General features: G+C 38.9%; 2 protein-coding genes across 3 annotated transcripts in view; one reads left to right on the forward strand and one right to left on the reverse strand.

The window, feature by feature from the left end:
- Positions 1-3,180: 3,180 nt before the first annotated feature.
- Positions 3,181-12,524, reverse strand: TMEM217 (transmembrane protein 217). Its single transcript, XM_063300103.1, has 3 exons — positions 12,430-12,524; positions 7,498-7,604; positions 3,181-4,066 (listed from the first exon to the last, which is right to left on the reverse strand). The coding sequence occupies exons 2-3, from the start codon at positions 7,498-7,500 to the stop codon at positions 3,473-3,475; spliced, it is 597 nt and encodes a 198-aa protein (XP_063156173.1). The 5' UTR covers positions 7,501-7,604; positions 12,430-12,524; the 3' UTR covers positions 3,181-3,472.
- A 186-nt stretch (positions 12,525-12,710) lies between these two features.
- TBC1D22B (TBC1 domain family member 22B) overlaps positions 12,711-12,986 on the forward strand; it is a 47,686-nt gene continuing 47,410 nt past the window's right edge. The window contains exon 1 of one of the 2 annotated variants that reach the window (XM_063297652.1): positions 12,711-12,937. In XM_063297652.1, the coding sequence (XP_063153722.1) occupies positions 12,882-12,937 (56 nt within the window). In that variant the 5' untranslated portion in view covers positions 12,711-12,881. The remainder of the gene's footprint in view (positions 12,938-12,986) is intronic. The other variant, XM_063297654.1, reaches the window with a different exon arrangement.

Here is a 12,986-nt window from a genome sequence, read left to right on the forward strand (position 1 = left end):
CAGAATGCAAGAAGGCTGTATTACTATTTCACAGCATTAAACACAAATACTTCAGATAAATGTTTACATTTATAAATAGTACAAATATCAGGTGCTAACTAGATCGGAATACAATTTACTTTGTCATGTGTTGCTATGATTACATGGCAACCATGTCATACATACACACATTCATACATACTCAACAGCTATTCCTTTTCAAGGTAAGCAATGTTCTGCTAAACACTGAAAAAAAAGTAGTAAGACCCAAAGAAATTGGCTCAAAGTGGAATAGAAGTGGACTGAAGAGGACTACCGGGTGCTAAGAAATGTGGGGAGATATTGAAAGAGCAAAAGTGACTGCAGACAAGTTGAGACTTATTGGCAGTTATTATATGATATATCCAGAAAAGGCTGGGGGGTGCTGATAGTTTTCCACCCCCCCCACCCTGAAAAATCAAGAAGTTGGAATTGGGAAATCTGGCAGGGTTTGTTGGTCCTTTGTTTGTTGTTGGTATATATATTTTTATAAATATACTTGTTGGTATATATATAATTGTTGGTATAAGGTGCTTGAAGATGATTGGGGAGAGCTGTTGATAGGTAGATGGATTAGGTAGATCTGGATAGAATGCAGGTTAGGATAAGAAAGATGGATGGTTAAAGTGGAAGTTAATCATATACAGTACATGATTAACTAGGTTAGCCAGCAAAAGTGACCATTGTGGCTAATATCACTAATACTGATGAAGCGGATTTGGCAGTGGACATGTTGAAAAGAATAAGAGGAAGGGACCAGTTATCTCTGGGTTGGTTTGAGGGGGGCTTGTGACAGGCAGCAAAAGATATTGTGGGAGGCACTAGATAGGCCACTCCAGGAGAAGCGGGATCCACTTATTAGTTCAAGTCACTTCTTCTAAGTCAGCTGCCCCAGACCTGGACCTGTGCAGCTGAATTATCAGGCACTTTGGTCTTCAGCTGCTTCTGGTAAACTCAAGGTTGGTGTGAAATAAAATCTGCTGCAAAGTAAAATCCAGACCAAGTATGTGCCCTCCAATGTGAGTTGGATTACCATTCATGTTCTCACCCAACAACATAGCATCATAGGTAATAAAAGTACAAATATATTTACATCTCTGACTTATACACTCCTAAGCTCACCACAAATATTCCTTGTACACTCACCCATAAAAACATTAAACAACATCACACATCCTTGTCTTACTCCCTGCTCAATAATGAATCATTTGCTAAGCATTCAATTTATCATCACATATGTTCATCATATTTATTTATTTATTTATTTATCAAATTTATCACCACCCATCTCCCAAAAGGGACTCTGGGCGGTTTACAATAAAACATAAATAAAAATATAAAACTGTAAAACATTATAATACATAATACAATAAATATAATAAAAACCTTGATGGCTGGAAGTTATGATTTGCAGGCAGAGCTGGGTCTTTCTAAGAAACTAACCATCCCCAGGAATGGCTACTCTCTCTCCCACCCCAGGCATAATTACAGAACCAGGTCTTCAGCTGTTTCCTAAAGTTCAGGAGGGAGGGAGCCAATCTCACTTCCGGGGGAAGGATATTCCAAAGGGCAGGTGCTATTGCAGAGAAGGCCCGCCTCCTGGACCCCGCCAGATGGAATTCTCTTGCAGACGGGGTCCATAGCATGCCCTCTCTGCACGACTGGGTGGGACGGGTTGATGTGATGGGGAGGAGATGGTCCCTTAAGTAACCTGGACCCGTGCCATGTAGGGCTTTAAAAGTGATAACCAACACCTTGAATTGGATCCGGAAGCATACTGGCAACCAATGCAGCTCGCGGAGCAAAGGAGTGATGTGTGCTGATCTTGGGAAACCCAAGATTGCCTGCGCAGCTGCATTTTGCACCAGCTGTAGCTTCCGGATACTCTTCAAGGGTAGCCCCATGTAGAGCACATTGCAGTAGTCTATATGGGAGATAACCAGGGCATGAGTGACCATTCGAAGGGCCTCTCGCTCCAGGAAGGGGCGTAACTGGCGCACAACACGAACTTGCACGAAGGCCCTCCTAGCCATGGCTGCCACCTGCTCTTTGAGCAGGAGCCGTGAGTCCAGGAGGACCCCCAAGTTACGCACCGAGTCTGTCTGGGGCAGTGCAACCCCATCCAGAACTAAAGATGACAATTTCCCAGAAATCGAGGAGCCATTAATCCACAGCCACTCTGTCTTCCCCGGGTTCAGCCTCAACCTGTTGTCCCCCATCCAGGCCCCCACAGCCCCCAGGCACTCGGAAAGGGTGGCCACAGCATCACTTACTTCACCTGGGATGGAGATGCATAATTGGGTATCATCTGCATATTGATGATATCTCACCCTGTAGTGAGTATCATATAGTACTCTTACCACATTTGGCAACCAAACTTCAATTCTATATACACATAAAATATTCTATAATTAAAACCTATTCATTCTTTTATGCTTTTCTAAATCAATAAATGTACAATAATCTTTTTTTCACATTTATACTTTTCTCAGTGATCTAGTGAAGTGCAAAACCTGTTCTGTATACTATCTGCCTAGCATAAAGCCACATTGCTCTTTCAAAATTTTACATGGGTTCACCTTTCTGTGTCTGCTGAAAATCAATTCAGGAATGGGGAAAGCATTTTTACAGAAAAACTAATCATTTTGAGGCTGAATGTGTTTAGCCCTTCCTTCCTGTACACTGTCCATGGTGAGAACTGAAGTTCAAAATATGTAGGAAGCCAAGGGTTGCCCAACTGTAGTATAAAATCTATTTACCACATAACATTTTTTTCAGTACATCCTGATAAAGGAAAAAAACAATTGTTAGGAAAAGATCCTAAAGGATTACATACTTAATCATACTAGTTACATCTCTACTGCAAATAACCCAGATATTATCATTATTATAAAAAATGTAAGAGTATGTGGGTTTGGCCTAAAAAAGCAAATTAGTTTATCTAAATTAAGCATTTAGCAGTAGAATATTCCCATTGTGTTTTCAATATAGGTATGCATCAAAATGCTTCACATGTTGTTAGAGGTTTTTTCCTCCACTAAAATATCTCTTCCTGATTTTTCAGAGGCATATTTATTATGCTTATAGGCTGGAAACAGAAGGGAGATCCTGCCCCAATCAACTCCTTATCCTCAATGGTGCAAACAAGTCCAGAGGCCCAAATACAGTAGTTATTAAATTTATCTTTATTAAAGACTTTTAGATCACCCCAATAAGATAGTGAAATAAAACAATGTGAAACATTACTTAGGATTCATAAATACATATATTGGTCCTGAAGTTACCATTTATTATGGCCTGCCAGGTTCCTGACAATCATCCAAATTTTATTGTTCTGCGTAGGCAAAGGTATCAAACAGCAAATAGATACAGATATATTAATTGTGCATTTTTTTATATGCCATGCATTGTGGAGGCCTGGTGTTCATAATTGCATAGAACACTAATTTGATAGCTACCACTGAACTCTCTTAGCACTCATACCCAATCTAAACTTAGGCGGTTCTGCAACCTGTCTTGCTATCTGCCTTGGCTTCATTGATATCCTCCCTGTACTTCTTCCTTCAATAAGCAACTTAAGATATGTTAAAACAAAAGAAAGCCAAAAACAGTCCACGGGAATCCTACTGGCCAATCCAAACCATTCTAAATTACTGACTTTAAATGTAGATAGGTGTGCAGCCCTGTGAATCAAGACTAGAATGACTAAGTTGGCTATATCATAAAAGATTATCCAAAGAAAGTACACATACAGACCTACAGTTATTCTCTTGTAGATACAATATAAATAATAGAAACATATAGGATAAGTTATGAAAGCCAAAACTATTGCTATGCAATAGCAATATGGAATAATCCCCATTAGGCTGTCCTTTTCAGTTTTTCCCAACTTATTTGATGCAATGGTTAGGTGTCCAAACTCAAAGATAAGATACATGTTGGTCACTAAAATCATGTAAACACCAGCAAGAAGTGACCCTGATTTTGGTGCTATGCCACAGATGCTACCATCAAACAGGGGGACGACTGCTTTTCCACTAATAATAGCCTGAAAAACAAAGAAAATAGGATGAATTCCACAAAATTTGGAAAAATTTACCAGAGCTATATAAAGAAGAAATCTGGGGAGAAAAATTAAATATACAGTAAGTTAGAATAAAAGATGAAAATTGAGTTGCACATGTGGATTCATGAAAAAATATGTAATACCGTTCTTTATAGATGTATCGTTTTATATGCATTCTACTGTTCAATGTTTTCCCCAAACTGATGCCTTTCAAACAGTACAATTTCTACCCTGTATAGTAGCCAGGATGATCCAATATATTTGGAGACTGCTATTTAGGGAAGTATTTTATGAATTGTTTCATCACACTAAGGTAGGTTTAACTATGATCAGTAAGCCACAATTGACTGGTTACCATATATTAAGCCTAACAATGATGATTTAAAAACAGCTGGGGTTACACAACCTTCTGTCAAAACCAAACAAACCATGTTATGGCTTGGCACAATATATGGTACTGCAAAAGTATATAGGGGGCAGCATTCTGTCATCAAAACTGGTTCCTGTCTTCAGACATAAAGTAGTATTCATGCTTTTAACTCCATGCTCACTATTCTTCTAAAGTTTTAAAAATTGTAATCTTTACTTGTATAAGCCCTTTTCTTCACAGTTTAAACAAGTTTTCTCAATCATATACTTTTAGATTTGAGACTAAAATACCCAGAATTCCCAGCCAGTAAGATCAATTTATTAGGAATACTGGAAATTACATTTTCAACAAATCAGGAAGGGACCAGTAGGGAAGGCTGGCGTATCAGCAGAAGGGCTGATACTATCACTGCCATTATGTAGCATCAGAGAAGGGCTGGGCTGCCTGGTTGTGGCCATACCATGTATGAGGCAGGAGGAAATCTCCACTAGTTTATTCCCAGGAGGCCTCTGACACTACCCACCTTTTGGTCCTGCTTTCCTGCGTGATGTAGCTGTTGGTAAGGCCTGTTAGATCACCCCACTCCAGGCAATTGATGAACCCAACTAGGTTCCAGAAGGAAGTTGGGGTTTTCCCCAAGAGTCTGGTGGGCAATTCGGCTGAAGTCTTAGCTGCAGCCTAGAATGGGCAAGTGGAAGAGGCTTCAACCTGATTGACCCTGTGCGGTCTTTCCCCCTGTGCTGATCCTGAGGTATACCTTATTTGAGTTGCTCTGGGAGATGAAGTGCAAAAAGAGATGCCTGGAGAGCCACTGGAGGAAGTTGAAGAGTGAATCTGCCCGAGCACAAGTAAGAACCCATATTAGGGATTACATTGTGGCAATAAGGGCAATGAAACATTGCTATTTTTCCATTTATTACATCTGCTGAAGGCCACCCAGCAGCCCTGTTTAAGGAGACCTGGTCCCTGCTGGGGAGGGATGGGCCGCATGACCATCTGTGGGGCTCCTGTGAAGAATACACTTGCTATCTGCAGATAAAATTCCTCAGATCCGCTCAGAGTTGGACTTGCCTAGACAGGTTAAGTTAAGGTGCCTAAAGCAAGGTATTGTGGGGTCATCTGGAGACAGAACTTTCAAAAAGCAGGCCATTACTTACGTTAAAATGCAAACTTGCAAGCATAGCACATACATTTAAGTCATTTGCCCACAATCAGCATATTTCATAAGTGCATCAAGATAAAAAACAATCATATGAAGCATACTATTTCTGAGATTTTTTGTCATTATCCAAAATACAGAAATGACACTTTCTCTTTTCTGTTCCAAGGCTACTTCCCTCAACATTCCTGGCAATCCTATGTTTCTAGACTCAACTCAGAAAGATCTGTGGAACTACTGTAACTTTTGCTCATTCCTGATACTCAATTGTTAGCTAGAATTATGTATCTATAAGTCTTTTTGCATCAGGCTTTTGTTGATGACTCTTGAAGTAAACAAATAGATCATACAGGCTATCCTAGCCAAAATCAGTGTTAATCATTGCTCAATATACATAATATTGAACAGAATTTTTGTGACCCTACGGGCACAAATAAAAATATATTTTAGACATTGTATTTGAGCATACAGGGACTCTGGGCGGTTTACAATAAAACATAAATAAGAAAAATATAAAACTGTAAAATACTATAATACATAATAAAATAAATATGATAAAAACCCTTTAAAGGATGATCAGGAAGGGACCAGTAGGGAAGGCTGGTGTATCAGCAGAAGGGCTGATACTATCACTGTCATCATGTAGCATCAGAGGAGGGCTGGGCTGCCTGGTTGTGGCCATACCATGTATGAGGCAGGAGGAAATCTCCACTAGTTTGTTAACCCTTTATTTTATTTACCAGAAATATCAACACCTTTCCTCAAATTCAGAAAATTACAGAGCTTGGCCACAATTTTAATCCCAATGTGATTACCTATTCACAGGGAAGTGCAATTTTAAAATATCCTAAATTTGAGTGGCAGTGGGAAGACAGGTAAAATTATTCACAGTATTCATGAAAAAGGGGATACATACAGTAGCTTAAATAAAAATGAAGAGCCCTCCCCCCTTTTTTCCACTTAGAAAAAAGGGTCTTGTTATAGATTGCTTTATAAGCACCTACAACTGCCCAGAGTCCCCCTTTTGGAAGAGATGGGCAGTAATAGAAATTTGAAAAATAAATAAATAAAATAATACATAATGAGATGCTCTGGTCCATGTCTTCCAGCCATATTTCTCAATTAGAATACATTAGAAATATTCTATATTTCTTCCCACTGCATTCCGGATCAGGAAAAAGATGAGGGCATAATCCAGATAGTAATGGTAGTATAAAGGATACTAACCTCTAGGACATTTTATCTTAAGTCAAAAGTTGGTCATCTGAAAATCTCCAAATGTATAAAAATCCAATAACCACTATGACAGTCATAGATTACGGGAGATACAACTCCAAAATATCTGGATGCCCTAAATAGCTTGTCCTTGTCATAAGTGACCTCCCCAGAACTTTGTAGAAATCTACCTTGAAGGAATTATAACCTTTTTTTACTTTTAAAATGGATGAATGACACCACACAAATTAAAATTTCAATTGACACTTGGTTAACTTTGTCTTTGCATCCAATGGGTAGGCATTTTAAAATGTAAATTGCATCAAAATCTCATAAAAGTTTTACTGTGACACTCACACACTGTGCTCTTTTTGATTTTTAAAAAGGATGAAATCATTACAACTCATTGTATTTTTAAAATGGATGAACTGTGGAATAATTATATTTTCAGTCTATGCTTGGTTAATTACATCTTTTCATTCAACAAATTGGCTTTTTAAAATGTGAATGGAATCAAAATCACAAATATGCTTTCCTGTGGCTCTCACATAAAGACTGTTCTTATTCGGATGTTCATTGGTCCATATGCATTCCAGAATTAGTACTGATTTATGTGTATCTGCTTTCATTAATTTCTGGCAAAAAATTAAAATTAAAATTTCTTCTCACCATGACAGGTCTGGTTCTTCTAATCTTTTATCAGACCATAGACCAATTCTCTGTTGGATTACTTAACTGCTGGATTATAAAACCAGAACACCATCTTTACATCCTTTCTGTAAAGAAAGAGGACAGTCATAAAGCAAAAAAATCATGTGACTGCACCGACTTAAAACAGCAGTGCCAGCAGCGATCATTAAGCAAATCACACACAGTCATTAAGTGCAATGTCATGTAGCCACAACTTGTGATTTCCTGCCAGCTTACCCACTGACTTTGCTTGTTGGAAACTGGCAGTGAAAGTTGCAGATAGCGATCATGTGACCACAGGACGCTGTGACTGTTGTAATTGTGCACCAGTCGTCAAAGGCCCGAATCATGATCATCTGCCCGTGGGGACACTGTGATGGCCACAACTTTGAGGACTGGTTTTAAGTCACCTCATTCAGCACCATCATAACTTCGAACAGTCACTGAACAAGTGGTCGCTAAGCAAAAACTACCTGTATACTTACAGCTTATTTCCACAACAAATTAAGCCACGGTTTCTCAACCAGGGTTCCGTGGAACCCTACAGTTCTGTGAGAGGTCACCAGGGGTTCCCTGGGAGACCACGATTTATTTAAAAAATTATTTCAAATTTGGGCAACTTCACATTAAAGAGGTAAGTTTCATTCTCTATTATTAGTGTAAGACCACTGTTAATGCACATATACAGGACTACACATGAAACAAATATAATAATTTTGTAGCTTCTGGCCTATCTTTGAGCCTAAATGTGCAGGGGTTCCCTGAAGCCTGAAAAATATTTCAAGGGTTCCTCCAGGGTCAAAAGGTTAAGAAAGGCTGAATTAAGCAATATCTTATTTATTTATTTGAGTTCATATACCACTCCAACCCCCAAAAGACTTTGAGAAGATTACATACCTTCTAGCAGTAAGAAGGCTATAAATTATTTGAGTAACCCCAGTGCTCAAGGAACAGCCAACACTTCAGACCAACCAAACAAAAAAGCTGAGTTTATTGAAAGGAGATATGGATAATATGCAGCTTGTAGTGGATCTGATTGATTTGAATAAAGATAGAAAATACAAAGCTGTAGTTCTATCACTTGATAAGGAAAAACCTTTTGATAACATTCAGACACTGTATGTATGTATGTATGTATGTACGTTAGATAAATTTGGATTTCCCAAAGGACTTATAAAATGACTCCAGATTTTGTATATGGCCCCCAAATTGAAGATAAAGCTCAGTTCTCTTTTTCATATACTGTATTTTTTCACTATAAGTGTACTAGACTAAGATGCCTACTTTTATCTTTGATTTTTGTTTAGAATCCTTACTTTATGCTACTACAGTACAGAGGATCATCATATCCGGGGTATTTTGCATAGTTCATTAAAATATGGATATTATATGCTGATATTTTATTTTTATTTTTGAACTTCACAATTCTGCTTCTGATGCACTTGTTTGATTTGCAGGATACTCTGTTAATTGCTCTAAGCTGGAACTGATGGCAATAGGCAAAGATTTCCTTATTAATACATTAGGTAATTATCATTTTCATATGTGTACTGCATTGATTCACTATTTAGGTATTCCTATCCAATGTGACATTTCTCAAATAATTACATTAAATATGAATAAAATATATAAAGAAGTTTATTTGGATATTGATAGATGGGAATCTTCAAACCTTACACTGAGAGGTAAGGTATGTTAAACACTTTCAGATGAATGTAATTCCCAAAATTCTTAATATTTTGCTTGGAATTCCTATATATCTATCTGGAAAACACTTTCAAAAACTCATTACATTTTTCTGTAAATATTTATGGGGTTCTTACATCCTGAAGATACCTTTGAAAAAGATGTAATTATTAGTTTTCTTTGGCTTTAGTTTCCCAAACTTGAATTACAGTATAACATCATGCATAACCTTTGACTATACCAAATTTCAGATGGCTTCATTTATCATAAATTCTCCTTCCTGGGCCCTGTTTAGGGTTGAAAGTATAAAAGATTGGATATACAGTATCTCTTGTCACTATTATATCCATTCAAAATACTATTTCTGGAAAAATGCATTTTGATGCTTTCTCTCATGCCATATTGGCACTATGAGGTAATCCAGCCCTTAAACTTGATCTAATAAAATATGGAAGATTTGGATGGATACTGGGATTTTTGCTTTAGATCAATTATCAGATGATAAGGATAAATCTTCATCATTTTCTATGTTAAAGAAAAGAATGATTATCATCTGTCTGTTGGCACAAACTGGCAGTACAATGTTTATTGACATCTCTATTTGTAGTAGCAGCATTTTCTGCTTCAGAGACATCTAAATTATTAGAAGTTATCATGAAATCTTATGAAACCAAAAGCCTATACTTAGTCTTTATAAATACTTGCTATCAATAAATCAATTTGATATGCAAATTTTAAAGATGGAATGAACAAGGAGTTGGAGATCCCCATTTCAAGGAAACCATGGGAAAATGTCTTAACAACAGTATAAAACTGTTAATAGATCTTAAGACTATTGAACAAAAAATAATATTTGATACTTATTACACTTTGAATTTGTATAGAAAAGGAACACGTAAATCATTGTGTTATTAGAGATAAAGTGGGAATAATACTTTGTTGAAAACATATTTTGTGATAACCTAAGATGGTTACAATCTAGGAAGAAGTTATGAAGTATATTAATTTGACTTTGAGACAGTATTTAATATTCTTGCCATCCATATTCTTTTCAACTATGTACTTATTACATGGAAATGAATAGCTAGACAATGGAAATAGATTCTCCATGTACTTTTTACTGATAAGAGACTAGTTCTGCAACACTGGAAAGACAAATTTATACCCCCAGTCACTCAATATATTGAATACCTGCAGGTACTCATAACTTATGAGATTTAGACTTAGATTATCTATGGACAACAGATACCAGCTTTCTCCACCCATTATGGCTTTGGTCAATCAAGGCTTTTACAACGCTTTTTATAAACTTAGAGGAATAAACTAGGATTATTTATTTACCACTTGAATTATTTTATATACTTTGTGCCATAATAGCAACTCTTAGCATAAGCCTACTGGTCAAGAATATATTCTTGAGAAATCTCTAAATCCTAAGGGGCCTGGGCCAAGTAGACCAAACCTGGAAAACTAAACTTGGGGAATATGCAGCTATGGCAAAATTAACAGTATACATTTTATTTATTATTTTTTAAACAAATTTATAAGGCCGCCCACTTCATACACAGTGACTCCAGCTGGTTTACAAAGTTAACAACCATAAAAACACAATATACTCCCCACAAAGGCAGCAAACACATTCAAATCAGACACTTGATTGGCTCTGAAGCAATCTGGGGTCCCCAGGTCTGCTGACAAAATCATGTCTTCAGGGTCTTCTGGAAAAGAAGCAAGAAGGGGGCCAATCTTATCTCTGGGGGGATGATGTTCCGAAGGGAGGGAGCCACAGTGGAGAAGGCCCTTTTCCTCGGCCCCACTAGATGAACTTTCCTAACTGAAGGGACCCGCAGCATACCCTGCCTCCCTGCTCTAGTGGGCCAGGTAGATGTGACTGGGGAAAGGTGGTCCTGCAAATAATGTGGCCACAAGCCATTACAGGCTTTAAAGGTGATAATCAGCACCTTGAATTGGACCCAGAACCAAATCAGCAACCAATGCAGCTCCAACAAGAGAGTCAACACACACACAAATCTAGGTTGCGCAAAACTGCAGGCCGCTGCATTTTGAACCAATTGAAGCTTCCAGATACTCTTCAAGGGCAGCCCTATGTAGATCGCATTACAATAGTCCAAATGGGAGGTGACTAGGGCGTGGGTGAGTGTGAGAAGGACATGTTGGTCCAGGAATGGTGTAGCTGGCACACAACACACAGTTGCACAAAGGCCCTCCTGGCCACAACTGCCACCTGCTCTTTGAGCAGGAGTCATGACTCCAGAACCCCCAGGTTACACACAAGGTCTGTCCAGGGCAGTGCAATCCCATCCAAAACCAAAGATGGTAATTCTCTGGAAGCCAAAGAGCCCCGAACCCACAGCCATTCCGTCTTGCCAGGGTTCAACTTTACATATACGTTCAGAACAGAAGTTTGATTATAGTTAAGCAAAAATTCTTCCCCTATATATCATATGTCACACAACAAGGCAAACTCAAGACACTTCATGTATGGTTTTTAAGAGGGAAATAACTGACATAAGAAACTAACTGGAAACAATTTCAATCTTTATATGACTGCAATCATCAGTAGATTACTGTTGCAGCATGTGTATTATCATCTGTACCCTTCCGTGAACCAGTTTTCAGCCACTGATCCATTCTTGCAAACTGCTGGTCAGAGGAAAGCAGGGCTAAGACATCAAGCAGACTGTGGCTGCCAATGCACACATGGATGCACTTCGATATTCCAAGGAGGAAATCTACTGCCTTACATTTTGTTAGGTGACTGATCTCGGAAAAGCTAAGTAGGTTCAGGCCTTGTTAATATTTGGATGTGAGACTATCAGAATTCTAGAGTTATAGGTTAGACTGAGAAGCTGTAAAAAAAAAATGTCCCAGAAAAAGGCAATGGGAGACCTCTACTGTGCACTTGCCAAAAAACAAGGGTATGTCCATGTAGTTACAAGAACAGGAGTTTCCTTTTTTACAGGGGAGTTATATAACATATAGCATAACATGAACTACAGTAAAGCTTCCACTTGGGAACCTCAGCATAGCCTTATATTTTTATCTGTTTGCTAAACTGTTTACTTCTAAGTTTTAAAGCGCGAGGGGAGGGTCAATTTCAAATCTATGTATATTCAAATGCGACCATATGACCAAATAACTGGCGCTCTGTTTTGCTTTTGCTTTTAAAAAAAGCAAGAACTTCCTGAATACTCAAACCGATACCTTCTTCGGGCGACTTTCGGGAGACTTGTTTTTTACTCAGCTTTTCTCTTCCCGCGCCTCGTTTTGACAGTTAAACCGCCTTTCCCGCTTCCCCTTCCACGGAGCCGCCCCCTCTCCCCCTCCGCGCCCCCCTTATAGCCTGGTGATTTGTCCCGCCTCTCATTCTCTGGCAGGCTTCTGATTCCTCCAGTTTGGGCTTTTCTTCTTCCCTTCGTGCTTCACGTGATCTATAGATGTGACTCAGGATTGGTCAAGATTTGGGGACTATTCGTCAGGCAGCCAATGGGTGCACTCTGCCCGCCCGAATCCAAGATGGCGGCTCTGGGGACTAGAAACGGGACCTCGGGAGGGAGGAGGTGAAACGGTCTCGGCCGGAGGATTCGGGCCCCACCGCTCCGGTTCGTCCCCTCTCCCTACCGGAGACAGGAGGGGTCTCGGCCTCTGTCCGAGGTATGGCTGCGGAAAGCAACAAGCAGTTCTGGAAGCGGAGCGCGAAGCTACCGGGCAGGTGAGTAAAGGAGGCTCCGTCCCGGTAGTGATGCCGACGGATCATTTGT

This window comes from Candoia aspera, chromosome 3 (genome assembly GCF_035149785.1).
Source record: "Candoia aspera isolate rCanAsp1 chromosome 3, rCanAsp1.hap2, whole genome shotgun sequence".
NCBI lineage: Eukaryota > Metazoa > Chordata > Lepidosauria > Squamata > Boidae > Candoia > Candoia aspera.